This window comes from Nilaparvata lugens, chromosome 7 (assembly GCF_014356525.2).
Source record: "Nilaparvata lugens isolate BPH chromosome 7, ASM1435652v1, whole genome shotgun sequence".
NCBI lineage: Eukaryota > Metazoa > Arthropoda > Insecta > Hemiptera > Delphacidae > Nilaparvata > Nilaparvata lugens.
This window is the reverse complement of record NC_052510.1, coordinates 52,834,894-52,856,171: the sequence shown is the minus strand read 5'-3', so window position 1 is coordinate 52,856,171 and position 21,278 is coordinate 52,834,894. Positions and strand designations below refer to the sequence as shown.

General features: G+C 35.3%; 1 protein-coding gene across 1 annotated transcript in view; it reads left to right on the top strand.

Moving 5' to 3' along the window:
* The window catches only part of LOC111059373 (protein obstructor-E), a 38,427-nt gene extending 25,112 nt beyond the window's left edge, over positions 1–13,315 (top strand). The window contains exons 2-5 of the mRNA XM_039433129.1: positions 167–478; positions 3,014–3,214; positions 8,386–8,581; positions 12,418–13,315. Coding sequence (XP_039289063.1) covers positions 167–478; positions 3,014–3,214; positions 8,386–8,581; positions 12,418–12,589 — 881 coding nt within the window. The 3' untranslated portion in view covers positions 12,590–13,315. The remainder of the gene's footprint in view (positions 1–166; positions 479–3,013; positions 3,215–8,385; positions 8,582–12,417) is intronic.
* Positions 13,316–21,278: the final 7,963 nt, after the last annotated feature.

Genomic DNA, 21,278 nt, shown 5'->3' with positions numbered 1-21,278 from the left:
TAGGGAGCACATATTAGAAATAAGGAAACAATATTGTATTTGCTTTTTGCTTTTTGATGTATTTGATTGTTTATTTTTTTGGAATAAAGAAGAATTCTCCACTGTGTACTTTTCTTTGATCGATTTCAACGATAATCAAGTTATTCAATTTCTATTTGAATTTCAGGTGCAGTGGTAGCACAGTCACGAACTCCAGGTAAACGACCGTCGTCGTCGAGGGAGGCAGCCAAGCGACCACCTCCGCAGTCGTCATCGGCCGAGTCGTCCGGGGGAGCCGGGGGTGATCTGACCGACGAATGTCCCGAGCCGAACGGCTACTTCGCCGACGGCTACCAGTGCGATAAGTACTACGAGTGTCGCGACGGCGCAATCACCGAGAAGCTCTGTCCTGACGGAATGGTCTTCAACGACTACAGCATCAATCACGAGAAGTGTGACCTGCCCTTCAACATTGACTGCTCGCAGCGATCCGAATTGCGTATGTCAATTGTTTATATGTATGTGTCAAACGCGCGCTTGACAACCGAGCGACAAACGCAGCGTTTACCGAGAGACAAACGTCGTCATGTGTACAGGCCCTAAGCGCTGCATGTTTCACGCCCTAGTTGCCTCTAGGGCGCCCGGCCACCCTCGACTCAGCCTCTTGACCCACATTTGTGCCTGGAGTTTCACCCATCTCTGGTCTCTTGGGTTTTTCTTTTCCCCTCCGAAACTGCCCTGATGGGGCAGATCCCATGGGTTTGAAGGCAAGGCAACTTCTGGAGTTGCCTTGAGGTCCATTTTAGTCGCCTCTTACGACAAGCATGGATACTGTGGGTGAATTCTGGTTTTCAACACATTCATGAGTACGATGATCGACTCAAAGCTCCCCCAACCCACAGGGGGCTCGCCTATATGACTATACTTAGGCTTGCGCTGATCCCATCAGAAAGCTTGTTCTTGTCTCTTGTACAGCAAAGCCCCAGTATACTAAAAGGGCGATCCATTCTCATAACACACTTAGGTCTGGTTGCACAAATGCCTCTTGAATTTTAATAATGATTAAACGCCACGAGAAATCAGAGAAAATTTGTGGAAAGAAGGCTTCTATGATTGGTTCTCGTGGAATTCAATCACGGTTAAAATTTAAAAGGCTTTTATGCAACCGAGCCTTGATCTGATTCATAATAATATTCTATTGTTATCATTTTACTACTCATTGCATACTGCTTCATAATACGAGTATTTTGCGGACATTGGTGTCCCAGTCAGTTATAACATTCTACTATCACCTATAGCTTCGCAAGACTCATGCCGGCACATTGCCCCAGACGTGGGTTTAAATATTGTCAACCGCATGAATTTCAAATGATGTCATTATCTCTTATCTCAAACCATGCTCTAGAAGAATACTATGTGGGCATCATCCAGCTAGTGCAAATAAAAGTAGTGAAAACACAAATTGAAATTATTGTCAACCACTTTTTATTATTATAAAATATTATATTATACACAGAACCTGATTTCGTGGCTTTACCAGCCACCTCTTCAGCTGCTTGTTTACAACTACTGTCTACCCAAGAGAACTACTGTCTACATCACTCACAACACAACTATAAAATTAAAGTAGTATTTCACAAGTAAACCTACACAAGTAAATCTTCACATAATCGACTTTCAAATCCAACATCGATTATCTTTGTAGTCCACAAGTTAAACGGTGCAGAATTCAAGGAAGCATGAATTGAAATATTCCTGATGTTACTGATTCTATACTGTAGTTGGAGTTGGACCACTGTAAGAAGCGACATTGGAGATATGACCGAAGAGTTTGGCTTTCTGTTTCGATTCCTTCTAAAGCTTAGCACATGGACTGGAGACCAAAAACTCCATTTGATCCCCCATTCATACCTCAGACATTGCAACAGAAAGAACAGGGCTGTTTCTTTATTTATAATTTTTACAAGGAAGCACTGATCGGGAGGGAAAAACTAAGGATTCTTATTCATTATTTCTCTCCCAAATTTAATGTTCGAAATAGGGTTATGATTCCACTTTTTAAAACAAAGTACATTTTCACTCAAAAACAAATAATTTTAAACTTTGACGGTTGAAAAACTGAATTAAAAGCGAAAATATTACACTCGATACACCATTAATATTATATTAATTAAACTGAGAATTTTCAATTTTGACGGTTGGAAAACTGAATAAAAAGCAAAAATATTACACTCGAATCACCATTAATATTATATTAATTAAAATAAGAATTTTTAAATTTGACGGTTGAAAAACTGAATAAAAAGAAAAATATTACACTGGAATCACCATCAACTATTAGTTCTTGTGTTTCTTTTTACAGCAGCCAAACTATAGCTCAAGGTAAAGGGATTCCGTTTCCTTCAATGTGATCCTTGATTAGAATTTCTTAGCTGTAGATGGAAAGCTCATGATGTAATTCATCAAAAACCACATTGATTGCATGTGAATATTATTCGCGGAATAGTAAGTTATCAAATCAATATGGCTCGGTTGCACAAAAGTCTATTCAATTTTTAATCATGATTAAATATCATGAGAACTAATCAGAGAAGCATGCTCGTCTGAAAGACCATCTCCGATTGGTTCCAATTTAACAGGCTTTTGTGCAACCGGGTATTAGGCTCAACTCACAGTTATGCTACTCAGTTCGAGAAGAGACTCAACTCTAGTCGAGAGCATGTGTTTCCAAATGGTGACACTCAGACCAGTCGATTCTAGTCTCCGCGACGTCACCATTTGAAAACACATGCTCTCAACTAGAGTCGAGTCTCTTCTCGACTTGAGTCGCGTAAGTGTGAGTTCAACTTTTGTGTTTGAAACAAGAGGCTTCGAACTCTACCAGGATTGATCATTTTTATCAGTTTTATAATCCTTTAAAAAATTTTCTTAGTATCTAACTATAACCTTAAGTATCCTTAAGTAAGCTTAGTATCTAACTAACCTTATAGTGAACATCAAGTTCATTCAAATTATTATTCTATCTCTCCAACAGAGAAACCCAAACCAGCTCTCCACTGTCCAAGACAAAACGGATACTTTGCACATGAGGAGGTGAACGTATGCGACAAATTCTATTACTGTGTGGACGGCAAGTTCAACCAGATCGTGTGCCCCGATGGCCTCGTCTACAACGAGAAGACTGGCATCTGCACCTGGCCCGACGAGGCTAAGAAGAAGGGATGCTCTTCACAGGGTCAGTCTAAGCATGCATTCATTCTGAATTATTAATGAACTCTTAAAAGGATCGATTGACATAATAATTTCTCACATTTTATTCAAAGTGGATCTGTGTTTTACCGCTTATGAGGTCTCTTCAAAATTTCTGGCAGATTGATGTAATTCAAATTTTTCAATTGAACCTTTCATTTGAAAAGTGCTATTCGAAAGATTAGATATATAGAACCACTAGAACCCTTCCTATTATTTTAGACACGCTAGCTTCGGCCAATTACGACATCATCAAGTGTGAAAATCACACAGAATGGGAAATCAGACCAGTCTTTTTCATGAGATATCAGCAGATTGCTCTTCTTCCTGAATCACATTTTGGAATGTGATTTGAAATCAGAACGTTCTACTGTACATTACATTTGTTAAGTAGAAACACGTTTCATCTGGGAAATTATCTGCAGTTGCATTGGAAAAGATTTAACTCCCCGATTATAAATCAATACGTAAACATAATTTTTTTGAGTGTGATGTGGATTGTAGTACAACGGAAACTCCACAGTTCTACAGAAAGTCACTGTGCTCTGTTTCCATCTTTACTCCCAAACATCATGATCTATAAGTTCCAAGATAAATTGGCAGATAGAATTGATAGGAAAAATAAGATCAGTTAGGAAGATCCTACAGAACAACAAAAGATTGACTACTGTATTTTAATAAGAGATGATGATGATGATTCATTTATTGGATACGTTATAGTTGATATTGTAATAGTTTTCATATATTAGTATATATAATTAGTTGTAATAGTATCGTTATAGTTGATTGTTGTTATAAAAACACTTCACTTGAATGGGTTACTTTTACAATATTCTTTTATTAATTTGATTATTGTTGTAATCTTCATTCTACTTTCTTCTACGTACTATTTCATGCAGCACTAAACACACAATTAGGCTGAATGAGCACACTCGAGCACAGAAATGATCAATTTTGACAAATGATTTTTGAACAAAGATTATTGCCGCAGGTGTGTTGAGAGCCAAACGAAGTACGCCGCCCCCATTCTACAGTCTGGGGGGCGGCGTAATCCAAAGAAGGTACCTGGTCAAGGAAAAACCCAAAGATCGACCCCGAATTCAGGCCAGGGTCACATCTGGGTACGGAATACAGGCTCAAAACACCGCCGTGAGGCCCAGGTATAATGGAATGTTTGACAACAGTGATTACGATGATCATGATTTTTACGATGACGATTACGACTTCAAATCAGACGAGAACTATGAGGACATCAGTATAAGTGAATTGATATACGGTGGTGAGAAGAAGAAAGACAGAGATGAAGACGAAGATGAAGATGATGAGGATGATGATAAAGGTGGTGAGGAAGAGGGGGAAGATGATAGGAGAAGTAGGGAGCGAGGGAGTCGTGAGAGGGGTAACAGAGAGAGTAAAGAAAGCCAGGAGAAGGGGTCGAAAAGCAGCGAGGAAGAGGACTCCGATGAGAGAGGGGATGTAGACTATGATTATTACGTGTATCATGATTATGAGGAGGGTGATAAGAGGGGAAGGAGTAATGCAAGGAATAGGGCAGGTGATAGGAGTATGACATCCGTGGAGGAGGCTGAACGGAGACGTTGGGAGGCGCCCAGGACTGATGCCAAAAGACTGACAACATTCAACAACGACAGGAGGACCAAGCCGATCGGATTACACGAAATAACATCGAAAAATAAGGTACATTTCGATCATTTATGAGCACTTCCAAGTTGAAACTATCCAAAGGCCTCCATCTGCACCTTAGAATTGACGACAGAAACTACCTGTACTTCACAGATGTACTGCACCATTCTAGATCGCCAATTTTCAAGTTATAAGATTGTTGTCAACTCACGAACGTACAGTATTGCATGAAGCGTATTGCACTATTATTTGACATCGTTTGGCTTTTAGAACTGTTTGCACTAATGTTGGATAATATGGAGGAAATGCAGAAACATATTGTTAACATGATAAGTTTTATCAAGTCTAACCAAATGGTGAGACAGTCCACACATTGGACCAAATTATTATACTTATTATTTTATACTTTTGATTATAAAATTATGTATTTTCTTTTATTATGTTTTGAATATGTATTTATTGTATGGCAAATAAATGATTTGATTTGAAATGGCGGACCAAACCAGTTTGATATTACACAGGTTAAGAATCAATATTGAGAATATTATAGAAATGAGAAGGCAGCATCGTGAATCGTGCGCAGCATCGTGGGCATAATCATGACAATCCGCTATCTATGAAACCATAGAGAAACGATAGCATAAGATAGCATAGCTTACGCTATTGTTTCTCTATGATGAAACACACTGTAGAATTCAAGTAATTCGATTGGGAGCACCTGATGAGTTGGAGAAAATCTTATTTGAACAATTTCAGGCTCAACGAAAACAAAGCACTGCTCACATTGTACTTTGTGAAACGAATGAACTTTTCTTACAGAATATTATATTCATGTCACTTCATCCTATCAATAATAAATATTCGAAACATAGATTCATATATTGTATTACAGATAAATCATAAATGTCCAAGTAATCTGCAAGGATATTAAACGGTACTTAGCTTAATCTTTCGTCTACAATACTCATTCAACTGTTCATTTGAATTGGCTATAATTAAGAAATATTGAGGCTAATGAGTAAATACACGCTTATTAATCAGTATATAACAATACTTCAGTATGGACAATTTGAAACTGAATTAGGAAATTGAAGAAGTTTTGGGCAATAGCCTGTTTTTTCTTTTCCGATCGTTGTATTGTTTTTACCTAACCTAATAAATAAATTAATGAAAGGAGCATGATATAGACATTCTCGTATTTGTGTTGTCGAGCAATCACCAGGTACTTCAAGAAAATTTTGTTCAACTCTGAATTTAATTGGTGATGTAAAAAATGAAAAATTGATATGTCAGTATTGTTGAGTATTCTCTAGGTATTTCAGTAGAATCTTGTTCAACTCTGAATTTTTGGTGGAAAAATTGATATTTCAGTATATTTAGCTGTTGTTCTATTAGCTGAATACTCCATCCTGTTACGCTATGACCGACCTTCAGACCTCACAAGCACTACACGGCGACATGAATGAAACACTCTCATTCAAATATAGGACTTAATAGGCCGGTTGCCAATAAGCAGAAGAGGTGGATAATCGAAAAAGTTCTCACTAAAAATAGACCACTTGATTAAAACTGAACATCTCTACTTAGTGCGTGGGTAGAATGACAACTTTGAACGCTAGTGGATAGTTTCTAGAACACACTTCAAACTTCAAGCGACCCATTTACACTCATAATTCACTCATATCACAATGCTCATCATCTGAAGGCATGGCACCTTATTTATGCTATTCTACCATTGATTTCGGCCCTATTCGATCTGATGAATGTACAATTATTATACTTACTAATGATAAATTTCTAATAGAAAATAATTCCTCTCAATCAGCAGTACGATATTCCAATGCATATAGTCTATTCCTATATTATTGATACTAATAAGTTGTACAATATAAATATGTGATCATTTCTATTCATCTATGTTTATATTATTGTCATATTTGTGTAAAATTTTACTACGAGTAGGCCTACACCACTCACATCTTCGGTTTAGTATTCGATTTTCAAGTGCTATACTGTTTAATGAGCATAAGTACCATATGCATTACGAGAGGATGAATGGTTTTTTTTGTTGAAGTTTTTTTTCTGTAATGTCATATTCAAGTGTGACTTCCAAACATGTTGGTTCAATCAGCATGAGATGTTATTTGTAAGGAATGATAACATTTCCAAGTGCATCACACATTCTACTATAAAATAGGCTACAAGATATCCTATGGTTTAGGTTGTTCCAAAATTCAAGACGATTTTTCTTAAATATGTGCATCTGCTAAAAAAGTTTTAGGATTGAAGAATTGAAAGGGAATTGAACTATTTAATGAATTTGGAAAATCACGAAAATGTGTTTCTATTTTAAATATCCTATTATATTAAGCGAGCAATTCCTGTACATTAATATCTGGTTATTTGTATATGTGGTTATTTATGCTCAAGGGATATCCAAAACGGCTCTAACGATTTTCACGAAATTTGGAACATAGTAAGTTTATGATATAAAATTTCGATTGCACTAGGTCTCATTCCTGGGAAAACTCGCTGGGAAGGACATGAAAAGGATAATTCATCCTTGGAAAAACAAATGATAATTTTGTCGTCTGTCGATAACAGAAGATGCGTGTGCCTGTGTGGAAGATCAGCTGTGTAATCAATTAGCTTACCGTATCTCGCGAGAAATCTAGAAATTTTAATTGACTCGATCAAAATAATCTGATTTGTTGGCATTGAGATGGTATATCATAATACTTAAAGTTAATCATTTTTTTACAGCTTTAAGTGATTAGTGAATGTTATTTTGTTATTCAATTTGGTTTGAAATTAGAACTTTTATGTTTTCAAATATTTGACAAGCTGTGCCTGTTAGTCCTTCCCCAATCATTTTAAAGAGTTGAGTTCTGTTTATCAATAAATAAATAACGAGCGAATCTCGGTGCCCCGATATTGATTAATTGTGATTAACTCCACCTTTCAAACCCTCAAGGTTTCTTAATCTTTTAGGTCGTGTTTATATTAATTTTACAGCTGGCTATACAACAGCTTATGAATTTCGAGGATATTTTGATTTTCCACAGACGCACACGCTCACTCACTTCCATTATTCACAGAAGATGAAAGTCTCAGCTGTTTTTCCAAGGATGAATTATCCTTTTAATGTGATTAGCGAGTTTTCCTGGGGATGAGACCTAGTGCAATCGAGTTTTTATATCATAAACCTACTATGTTCCAAATTTCGTGAGAATCGTTAGAGCCGTTTTCGAGATCCGTTTGACATAAATAACCAGATATAAAAATAGCCAGTTAATATAAAAAAAATACAGAAATTGCTCGCTTAATATAATAGGATTTTCTCCAAGACAGCAACTACTTTTATTCTCTAATGATGGTTTTTTTTTATAGTTCAAAGTGAATCCCATTATACCTGTATTGGTCATTGATCATGGTGTTTCGTGTGGGCTTAGATGTTATATAAGTGATTCTGCCAGTTGAATGTGAATCCTGATGATGATTGTTGGTTTGTAGAAGTCTTCAAGTTCACGTGCCCGGCAGTGGGCATGAGTGAGGCCCAGCAACATCCGCGCTACGCCGACCCCGAAGACTGTCAGTACTTCTACGTGTGCATCAACGGAGAGACGCCGCGTCGCAACGGCTGCAAGCGGGGACAGGTCTTCAACGACGCCACCAAGAACTGCGACTGGCCCAGGAATGTGCCCGAATGGTCAGTTATAACATACTATCTATAGAAGATTCAAGATTCTTTTTTGCACGAATATTTTAGAAAATATATAAGCTTGTCATATAACATAAAAATACAGTGTAGCCTACACGATGCGTAATGCACAATTCAATATACAGAATAGAACACTGAGTACATAGCTATAACAGGAATAGCAGCATTTTGTTTTTGAAGGGACGGATTCAAGGATCCAAAGGTTCAAAGAACCCCACAAGTCAATCGAAGCTTAAAGTGTTCCCAAGTGGTATGTTAGTTAGGCGAACCAATACCTGTGTCCATTACAAGAACCAGGAGTTTTTCCCTATACTAACATCCCAATCATCTCCTGGTTGCTTCTCGCAACCCAGTGTGATATGCTTGGCAGTCTCAGAATGTCCTTGTGACCTACGTGAGTTCTTCTCCTGGCCTTCTTTGAAGGTCCTTCCGCTGAGGAAGGGGTGGCCAAGTTGCCTCTAGGGCAACCGGCCACCCATGACTCTTGACCCACATTTGTGCCTGGAGTATCACCCATCTCTGGTATCTTGGGTTTTTTCTTGTTGCCCCTCAGAAACTTCAAAGGGTCAAAAGCCTCAACATCTCCCAAGAAGTTTTGCCTAAATGGCCGCCCTTCTTTGAGCAGTGGTAATTTTAGGCCTCTCCACCCACAAACTCGTGACCTACGTGAGTTCCACTCCTAGCCTTTTTGTAGGTCCTTCCGCTGAGAGAGGGGACGCCAAACTGCCTCTAGGGCGCCCGGCGCACGGCCACCCTCGACTCAGCCTCTTGACCCACATTTATGTCTGGAGTTTCACCCATCTCTGGTCTTTTGGGTTTTTCTTTTTCCCCCTCCGAAACTCTGCAGGGTCTAAAGCCTCACTTCTCCGAAGAGGTTTCGCATGAATGGTCGCCCTTCTTTGAGTAGTGGTGACTTTTGGCCTCTCCACCCACAAACTCGTGATCTACGTGAGTTTCACTCCTGGCTTTTGTGTAGGTCCTTACGCTAAAGGAGGGGTGGCCAAATTGCCTCTAGGGCACCTGGTCACCCTCGACTCAGCCTCTTGACCCGCATTTGTGTCTGGAGTTTCACCCATCTCTGGTCTTTTGGGTTTTTTCTTTTTGCCCCTCCGAAACTGCCCTAATGGGGCAGATCCCGTGGGTTTGAAGGCAATGCAATTTCTGGAGTTGCCTTGGGGTCCCTTTTAGTCGCCTCCTACGACAATTAGGGATATTGTGGGTGAAATCTGGTTTTCAACACATTCTTGAGTACGATGTTCGACTCAAAGCTCCCCCAACCCACAGGGGGCATTCCATGAGGATAACAAAACTTCAATAATTCAAACATACAGAACACAAAACTCAATATTGACTAGATAGATAAAACAGGAAGAGCCGCATTTATATGGAACACTCAAAGAACTCATTCATGGAATAGTACGACATTTCTCCTCACCACTCTTAAACTTCGTTATTGGCAGCTCTTTGACAGCTGAAGAAAGACTGTTGTAGATTTTAATTTGCTGAAATAGGTTGCTATTCCTTGTTCTAACAATAACTATATCTAGGAATATCTAAAATAATATCATAGAGAAGGGCAGAATATGAATTTCAGAGTATTGAGGTAAAATGAAAGGGATTTTGTAAATTCCACATAGTTTATTCAAGCCAAACTTTGGCTTGAACAAAGCCATCTGTGAGTTGGATTAATTATGTAGAACTAACAACATTTTATCTTTCATTTTACCTTGATATGGAGAAATTCCACAATATCTCAGTTTCTGAGATAAAAACATTGAGTCTGTGCAAACCTTAGTAGTAAATAATAATAATGACTTCGTCTCTATATTCCTCCCTTATCAAGTTGGAACGATAAAATTATCCAATTTGTTGGTGTTGAAAAGTGAATCCTTCTTTCTAGAAGGACCTATTTTAAATCAAGTCATTATCTTCTAAGCGATACTATAGATTCTCTTAAGCTGCTTATAGTTAAGAAATGTAGAGACGACATTTTGCTGGCGGCCAGTGGTTGTCATTGCGTCACTCTTCATCAGGCAGATGTTTGGTAAGTGTAAATTGCTGGAGAATTATGAAAAGGAAAGTACTGCACAAGTTCATTGATTAGTTTGTACATTGAAGTACAAACTTCTGCACAGGTTACATTTCAGTAACTTGTCCCAATATTCCCTGTCAATGAGCAGCTTGAGAGAATTTCTAGTGCCTCTGAAGAGAATGACACAATTAAACTGCAAAATACGAAAGTTGATGAAGGAGTATCACGAATGTTGAAAACGTCCTATATATACTTAAACTTTGAGAATTCATGCAAAACTGTATGAAAGGTCTCTTATCCAGTCGCTGACGGCATAAAAAGGATGCTATTCCTTGTTTTTCATTAAAACATCACAAAGAGAAAAACTAATAATGATATCCTTCATCAAGTTGATTCGATGAGCTAGGAAACAGAAAATCTGAGGATATCATCACTTGCCAAGAGATTCACCTCAGCCTTTCTTTAAATTGTCAAAAAATTTATTTCACAAAAACTCATTTTCTATTATAGATATAACTGAATATGTTGAGAATAATCAATTTAATGTCAGAGGCCCGGTTGCACAAAACCTGTTGAATTTCCATCATTATTGGATGCCACAAGAACGGTTCAGAGAAAGCTTTTTCGGGAAGACCTTCTCTGATTGGTTCTCTTGGCAATTATTTGTTCACCGTTTAAATCTAACAGACTTTCGTGTAACCGAGCCTAGGGTTCCAGATCCTGATAAAAATATTCGTCTCTCTTGAAATAGATACTCAACAATTTTGCTTATTTGATTCAATTGAATGTTTTGACTGAATAATGCATGATAATGCCACCTGTAGCATTCAATTGATAGCTGGATACATGAAAATACAGAGTGTCTTAGAAATAGTGTCGAACATTTTAGGGTATTGTTCCTGGATGATAGGAATCTACAAATGTCGTATTTGAGTGTCTAAAACTCAGTGGTTATCCTTATAGCTGCCATTTTGTTTTTCTCACTTACGATTTCTTATCTCATGAACGAAATGATGTATTGATCTGAAATTTGGCATGGATATTTATGATATAAAGACTTAACTTTAAAAAATAACATACAAAAATTTTCGATGTAAATTTTCAAAATGGCGGCCATTTTAAATTTTTGATTGCAAATTTCACAAAAACCGTTCAGTTTACAGAAAATTACAAGAGACAAAAAAGTTAGCAAATTTTATCAAAATTTCAAGGATTAGGATTGGTCAGAGAATAACAGAGAAATTTATTATTTTCATACAGCATACATGATCATCAACAAAAAAGATCATCTGAAAAAGATTGTAAAATCAGCTGGATGGCCATAAGGAGCCATACCGAGTTCCAAAGCTTCATCTTAAATATATACAATTGGAATTAAAAATTTAATATTGATGTTTAAATTGTGAAAAGTGGTCATGCATGCAATACGAAAATAATTAATTTCTCTGTTATTCTCTGACCAATCTTAATACATGAGGTATCTTTGAAATCTTGATAAAATTTTCTAACGTTTTTGTCTCTTGTAAATTTTCTGTAAACTGAACGTTTTTCGTGAAATTTGCAATCAAAAATTTAAAATGGCCGCTATTTTGAAAATTTACATCAAATTTTTTTTATTTTATTTTTTCATGTTGAGTCTTTATAGCAAAAATATATATATGCCAAATTTCAGATCAAAACAACATTTCGTTCCTGAGATAAAAATTTCTAAGTGAAAAAACAAAATGGCAGCTATAAGGATAACCGCTGAGTTTTGGACACTCAATCAAATGTTATTTTCTATGTTGAACAGTGGAGATTGGTACAAGGGAATACTGACCGACGCAGAGCTGGAAGAATTGGAACACCCCAAACCAAAGCAAAGACCTGACAGCCAAGCAGCCACAGCCAATCGCAGGAAGCAGAGCAACAAGTACCGCCCCCATCAGAGCAGTAGAGAGGCTCCCGTTGACGATCTAGAGTGAAATCAAACAAAATTCAAAAAACCCCATTTGCAAGCTTCGAAGAAATGATGCATCAGTGACTGATAATTATCGAAATTTTGTAAATAAACTCACCCCAACTTGACAAAGAACTGAATACCTTGTGTAAAGTGTATGATACAAGTTAAATTATTATAAAAAACGTAATTATTGTTTGTGCAGCATCCGTGTCAATTCGTTTAACATTTATGAGAGATGAATGAAATATTCACAAGCTCAACAATTAGAATATTTTTAATAGAAGGATAATAAAAGTTTTGATATTGTTTTCATTAGAATATTGAGCTTTGAGAATGAATGAAGCTAGTCTAAGTGTTGTTTGTATTCATGAATGTATGCAGTGTAATCAAGTTTTACTAGGAGTCAAAATCAAACACAACACTCATTTTGTCTAAGCGTATAATTGTAATTCTCTGTTAATTCCTCCAATAGAGAAAATATTTCATTTTTTATTAATACCTTATGACCTGTAAACACTCGTAAAGTTCAATGAAAGTGAATCCTATATTGCAACTTCTATTGTAGGAGCTCAGTATAATAACATGTTTGAAAGATTCTGTGAGGATTTCCAGTTTCCTATAAGTTATCTAGAGTTTTAAAGTTTTATGTCTGAGTTAAGAGAACGCATTACTTTGTAGATATTGTTCTGAGTGTCATCGAGATTTGTAAATATAAATTAGTAACGAATAAATTTGTTTGTTACATCAAGTTTACAATTTTTTTAAATCTGCCCCTTCCCCTCGTCAAGGTCTTTCAAAGTCCTTGACGTATCATTTGGTGGCGTGCTGTAGGTTTACGTCTTTGTCACCAAGTTAGTTGAAAATTCATTCTCCAACAGTCTGCAATAATTCAACCTTGGATTTATCAATTTCAAAGATAGTTATTAAATAAGTTTTATGGCTATCATGCTACTACATATATTAAACTCAATGTTATTCTTTCGTTAGTTCACTTCCCTCAAATTCAACTACTCGTATCATCCTCAGGAAGAGCCACTGCCTTTCTATGAATCAACAGTGTGTCACTGTTCTCAATTCATGCATTCCATTCACATTTTTATCAATGAACGATCATGTGTCATATAAGAGAGCAATAGTACAGGAGAGTTGTGAATTTCTCCTATTCACTGAGTCATGATATCTCACTATGTTACAGATTTAGATACAACTTTAATTAGCTGCATGTTTCTGTTCTGCAGTCTATTCTTCAAATAATCATCAGTTATAACAATGCTCTTACATAAAGTTGGATTCCATTTAATTGATCTTGGATAACTTCAATAACTGTAACAGGATACTGTAACTGTAACATTTTTATTTATCAAATTGAAACTTATTATATCGAAAAAGTCATTTCATTTCAGTGATAAATTCTTTGATCATTGTATCGATAATACAATCGGTACTTACCGATAATTCTTGTATGCAATATAATAAATGTGATTGATATTTAGATATATTAATGATCTAATAAAAAAATATATTAATGACCTGTCCAAATATGGAAATACAGTGTTCGATGAAGGATATTATTTGAAATTAAAAATCAGTTTCCCAAATTTAGCCGCAGAAACTGATTTATCATTTTAAATAATATCCTTCATCGAGCAATGTATTTCCATATTTGGACAGGTCATTAATATATTTTTTTATTAGATCATTAATATATCTAAATATCAATCACATTTATTATATTGCATACAAGAATTATCGGTAAGTACCGATTGTATTATCAATACAATGATCAAAGAATTTATCACTGAAATGAAATGACTTTTTCAATAAAATAAGTTTCAATTTGATAAATAAAAATGTTACAGTTACAGTATCCTGTTACAGTTATTGAAGTTATCCAAGATGAAATGAATGGAATCCAACTTTATGTAATTTTAAGAGCATTGTTATGACTGCTGATTATTTGAAGAATAGACTCCAGAACAGTAACATGCAGCTAATTAAAGTTGTATCTAAATCTGTAACATAGTGAGATATCATGACTCAGTGAATAGGAGAAATTCACAACTCTCCTGTACTATTGCTCTCTTATATGACACATGATCGTTCATTGATAAAAATGTGAATGGAATGCATGAATTGAGAACAGTGACACACTGTTGATTCATAGAAAGGCAGTGGCTCTTCCTGAGGATGATACGAGTAGTTGAATTTGAGGGAAGTGAACTAACGAAAGAATAACATTGAGTTTAATATATGTAGTAGCATGATAGCCATAAAACTTATTTAATAACTATCTTTGAAATTGATAAATCCAAGGTTGAATTATTGCAGACTGTTGGAGAATGAATTTTCAACTAACTTGGTGACAAAAAAGTTATCGCATTGAAAATTGTCGAAGTTCAAAAATAATATTCATGTAAGATGAATAAAGTAGTAGAACTTAGTGTTAGTGAAGTTAGTGAAGTTGAAGTTAGTGACTATCACAGAACATAATTACAATAATTGAATAAACAGAAATAATAATATCAAGTGACCTGACTGGCACAGGTCGAGAGTCAGAGTTTTCAGGTCGCAACTGATCAATTTCAGCGCCTCTGACATGAAATTGACTGTATTTGAAAATTAAACATTTCAATTTTTTTTTCAATTCAAAAATTAATTTATTTCGTACAACATAATATTATTACAAGATATTTTACCGGCTAAAAATACAAAATACAAATACTAATGAAAATACAATTTGAAAAACAACTTATTTTAACATTATTTGTTTTGCTTTAGAGGACAACGACATAAAGCAAAATAAAGATGGGAACATCTTCAAATATTTCCAAGTATGTCAAAAATTTATGAAAAATGCTTCCTAGCAAATGAGAAACTGTGTTAGAAAACCAATTCAGTCCCACTACTACAACGTTGAAGAAATGTGCTCTACAAAAAATCACTAACTAACCAATACCAAATTATTGTCCAATTTCCTCAGAAGAAGGAAGTCTCACACAGGTTTGTGTACTCCAAAAGCCAAAACTAGATCCTTCTCAATTAGGAAAAAGCTTGAAATTGCAACTTATCTAACATCCTAAATTGCATAATGAATGTTGTAAATTCAAACAAACCTCAGCTTCCATAAACGAGTTAATCTGTACATGAAAACAGCTCTATAACTACAAATCTAATCTATTAGTGAGTGGTGCGTTGATAGACTTGTATTTGGACCAAATACAAGTTATAGTTGTATCACAATACGTTCCAGTTAATTTAGTATCAGCAAAGATTGAGTACCGTGAATCATTTTTTAAGTTGAAATATTGATCAGCCTCTTTTAATTTGGTCTGCTGTGGAGACACTGTAATATTACCAATTTGGCTTCTCCATTTTGCATAATAACCTACTCTTCAAATTCTCCCACACCTATAGGCAGGATCTACTGACGTTTTCACATCTAATGTTCATTAGCACATATTTCTTAATCATTCTCGTGATTCGTCAATATCCTACTTCCTCATTTAATATTTTTTCTTACTCTAATTCACTCTTCTTCCTTTGTTTCTCACTATCTTTTCCTCCTCTTTCTCTAACTTGCTTTCCACTCTTCCGCTTTCCTTCTTTCTTGATCACTCTATTTGTATTTTTTCTATATCAGCTCTTCCACTTACCATATCTTCCCTCTCCTCATGGCACACGCTCACTTTTTATCTTTCTCTTTTATGCTCTTCCTATTTTCTGCGAAGAAGAAGAAGAAGAAGAAGAAGAAGAAGAAGAAGAAGAAGAAAAAAAAGAAGAAGAAAAAAAAGAAGAAGAAGAAGAAGAGAAGAAGAAGAAGAAGAAGAAGAAGAAGAAAAAGAAGAAGGAGAAGAAGAAGAAAAAGAAGAAGAAGAAGACGAAATAAGAGAATAAGAGAGAAAGAAAAAAAACCGATGAGAAATAAGATGTGGCGTAATATGGCTTTGACCGAGGAATGGTATGTTGAATAGTAAAAATATCACCGATCCCTGATCAATAAAGTATGTACATTGTGAGAAAGCACTATATACTTCATAAGGAAGGGCAATTTACCATAGACTTTGTATGAGCAGAATGAGCTCGGGTGAAAGCGAAACACGTTGCCTGTCTTGAGAATGTCACAAACTAAATTAAAACAATACAGTAATATTCATGATACAGGTTGTGGAGGAATACTATAAGAAAGTTTTATTTTTGTAAACAAAGTAACGAAGGTTCAAGTTCTAGAACATTTTGAAATTTACTACTTTTTTACTCAGTTTTGACTACTTAGTTTAATGTTCATTATTAAGTGTAACTGGAAAAATGAATATAATCTTGGGTGGAGCGTTGAGAGTTCGAGTAATCAAGAGTAAGAATGCAACAATCCTATCCGAATGGAAATGTGTCTCCAATTTGAACGAGTGGTTTTGAATTTTTGGCCTCCGGAGATAAACAAACAAAACTATAATTCACAGAGCAATCAGGATTCGAATCATATCAAGGATGCTATTATATCGGACTTCTGGAACGACCCAGCAAATTTAAATTATTTGGCTGGAGTTGATCAATAATGTTTCATCAATGTGTAACATCATTACATGATTCATTCAATGTTCGGAACATCTGAAATTGGATTGAAGTTCATAATTTTGAATCCAATCCATGATATTATCCTATTTTATTTACGACTCATGAATTTCAATACTGGTGAACATGTATCTATTGGACCTGAGTGCTTTTAACAACAGATTCACGCAGTAATTTAAAAATTTGTAATATCTATCTTTATATTCAATAGAATCAATATTATAATCAAATATTTAGTAGTATGTTAGGATAGAAAAAATTAGCTCATTAGTCTCCAGACTAGATAGCTATAGTATCGACAATAAAAAAAAAAATAATCGAATATTATTCAATTCATAGCAACAACTCAAAAGTAAACTTCAAATAATGTTCTAGGTAACATGAGCTTCGAATGATGAAAATAATTCATACCTCATTTACGCCCTTGACAATAGAGTCAAGCCTTTTAGGATTGAATCAAGGATTCTCTCTGATAATTGAATAGTCAAAGTAACAACAACTAGAGAGCCTAGGGCGGCCAATGCACAGATTCGTCACTGAAATATTGTTAAGTAGTAACTAGATTGGATAATATTGGTCTGACAACATCTATTGTTGTAAATTGAAGGCCATGGCTCACTGTAAATCTAATTACGTTTAAAATATGATTCTCTGTTAGTGAGACGTTGACCTATTGTTTAATGATTCGATGAGTCAATGAGAGCTATCGTTCATCTCTCTCCAGGTGATATGTGATTGAATTCTGACTGTGGATTAAATTCGGCAAGCAGTGGAAAAATAGGAGCATATATAAACTGGTTGAATTCTTATTTCTTATAAAAATACTTGAAAACTACTGAAGTCCATTCTCTTATATCTATTTTTAAAGTTGAATTGAAAGCGCTCGTAAAATATCCCCTCTTCACTTTAATTTTCGATGCCCACTCAAGCTTGAGATTTTTAAATTGAATTCAAATGAATTTTTGTTGTTCGAAATTTTATAGTCGGAGTTATGAGGGCCCTCTATGTTGAATATGACTCACGTGAATAACTCGACATATAATCTTGCCTTGCCAATAAACTCAACTCTTATCTCTCAATCCCAAAGCTGCATCATGAAAATCATGTGCTCTAAAAAAGCTTAGAAGTCGACTAGAGCTGATATCAAAGAAGCAAACTGGACAGAAAGTGAATGCATAGTAGCATAGAAAAATTGGATTTATCCCTCTTATCTTATTAGTATTGAAGCTTCTCATCTCATTTGACAGTATATTATATTTTGAAGAAGGTAATATAGTGGAAAGAGAGGAAAGAGTGTAGTTAGACATTGTCATCTCCCCGCTCTTCATTGCATCCTCGGGTGGTGTGGAGGAGTTTTTCAAGGGAGGTTCCCTTTCGGAGGGATAGGCTCTGGTATCAAGTGCTATTCGTTATCTATATATATATAAAAGGCTAAGCCCCGACAGACTGAAATCACACCACAGCCCAAACTACTGAGCCTAAAAACTTGGAATTTTGCACATTTGTTTATGGTAGCCTCAAAACATCCACTAAGAAAGGATTTTCAGAAATTTGCCCCCCTAAGGGAGCTGGGGCCCCCCAAAAATTTTGTACTTTTCAACCGCTCATTGCACAGCAAAGTCATGAGGAACTTTTTTGTTCAGCTAAGAAAAAAATTAGATCTATGCAGAAACATTCCGATCAGGATCACAGGGGGGTTCAGGGGAGGACATTTTTCGAAAATTTTGATGTAAAATCACACTACATCTCAAACTAATTTGCCTACAGACTTAAAACTTTGCACAAATATTCTTCAAACATGCTAGACGCGCACTAAGAACGGATTTTCAGATATTTTGCTTCTAAGGGTTTCAAAGGATGAAAAAGGATCCTATTATAAGTAAGGTTATGAGCATGGTAAGGTGAACGCCATAATGGAACTGAGATAATTGACACATGATATTCTAACATATTCAAACCAGAAGGTTACTGTATGTTTCATCTACACATTCAAACCCAAAAATTCTGAATTTAGAATATTTATATGAAAAATTGATTCAAACAATCCAGTCTATAGTGAGATCCACGTTATAATGGCAGTGTAGAAACTTTTTGTGTAGTTGAGAAGTTGATATTGTGGTAATTATTCATATTGAATGAAAAAGACTAATAAATTGTCAAAAAACCACTGATTTATTGATAATTATCAATAAATAATATGGTGTAGAAAGATGGGGGAACGACGTTGCGAATCCTCACTGTCTTGTTGATGGTATCTGATACAGGTTTATTAATGTAATATTAATTGTTAATTCTCGTTTAAAATAATCAATTATATTTTATTAAGCAAGAAGTTATTTTTTAAAATAATTTCATTATGACTTTTCATAATTATTAAGATGAAATATTTTGTTGATTAATTATCATTCTAAATTATTGAAAACCGATCTGGCAACACAGCAATGCAAGAGAGAGATAGCGCTATCCGCTTTGTTGAATTCGGCTGATGCAGCATAGATCTGCAATCCTCACCATCACTCACGCTACTCCAATCTCGGAATAAGTTGATGAGATAGAGGTATATAAGGGGTCCCAGTATTGTATAAAACAATTTAGCACCACCTCCGAACTAATCAGTTACCATTCAACAAGTTGGTCAGAAATAACGTTGAATCATATCCGACAGGGTTTAAGATAGGACAAAATAGGAATACCATAACTTCTACAGTCCTTTATGCTGCTCCAATGTGGATATATATGACCTTGCAATAATACCAACAACTTCAATAGGTTTGATACCTTGAATAAATCTTGGAAATCATTAATTCTAAAATAAATCCAATCTATATTATAAAATGCTGATTTAAAGATAATATATTACCAAAGGTATCTCCTAGCAAATTACTACAAGTCAAATTAATAGTATAAAAGTAATTATTTTTCAAATAAAGTCTTTACAATACATATCCATCTAACGTGGGGCATATCAATATCAAATTATGTCATTACAAGTATTTTCAATAAAAATAGACTCTTTTCATGTTCCGTGATACAACTCAATTCGTAATTGATTCAGTTCTAAAAAGTCTAGTTTACAATTTTTAAAACATTATTTTATCAACTCAATTTTCAATAACTTAACATAACTCCCTTCTTCCTTCATTCTCTGGGATGAATATCACGCATAACAATTCCAAAGCTCTCTCATTCTAAATGAATATAACCTTGAAGATTCGAATTTTGAATGGATAAGGTAAGTAGAGTACCAATGTTAGCACTTGAACTATAAGTACAGAAAGAGAAAACTTCTATACTTCTTGTTTATTCTGTGGTACAGGATAAGACAGCACGAAGCAACTACCTCTCAATGTTGCTTTTTAGTTAAGAAATTACCATCGAACATCAAATCGCCAGTCATTCAATAAATTAATGAAAGATTGAAAAACATGGGAAGATGAAAGTGAAAAATAAATGGAGCGGAAAATCGTTATTAAAAGAAAGCCGTTTCAATTAACGTCAATGAATGGTCTGAAAACGTTTTCTCACTAGTAATTCTGATACTCATTAGTTTTCTTCTTCTTCTTCTTTCACCTCTTCTTCTTTTATACCTTATATTCTCTCCTTATTTTTCTCCTTCTAATTTTTTTTTTTTATTCTTCTCCTTTCTCATTTCTTCCTTTTCTTTTTACTCTGTAAAAATCTCCTCTCCTCTTCAATAGATACAGTACCTCGATCTAATCTGCATCCACAGTTTTACTGTCACTGTAGGTAACTACAGTAATGTCTTTCGCCCTCAATCTTCTTATATTCATATATTTTTCTTTCTCTTTCTCAATCCATCTCAACATCAAGCTTATTTCATGATGCATTCAAACATATTCTCGTGAAACTTCTTTTCTCTTCCACATTCCATTTTCTTGTATTATACTGTTCCTCCTTCCAATTATCACATCCTTTTTTCCCCCATCTGCTTTTCTTTTTCTAGCCATTTCCTTCCTACGCGTTCCTCTTTTTATGTTTTCTTAAGTTTTTCCTGCAGTCCTTACGTTTGCCCCTCCCATTCGCTACTCTCATCCTACTTCGTGGATTAAGTGGAAGTGGAAGAGGAAGAGGGTTAAGTGGAAGAGGGGGCTCTCATTGCCTCAATTTCGCCCACATCACTT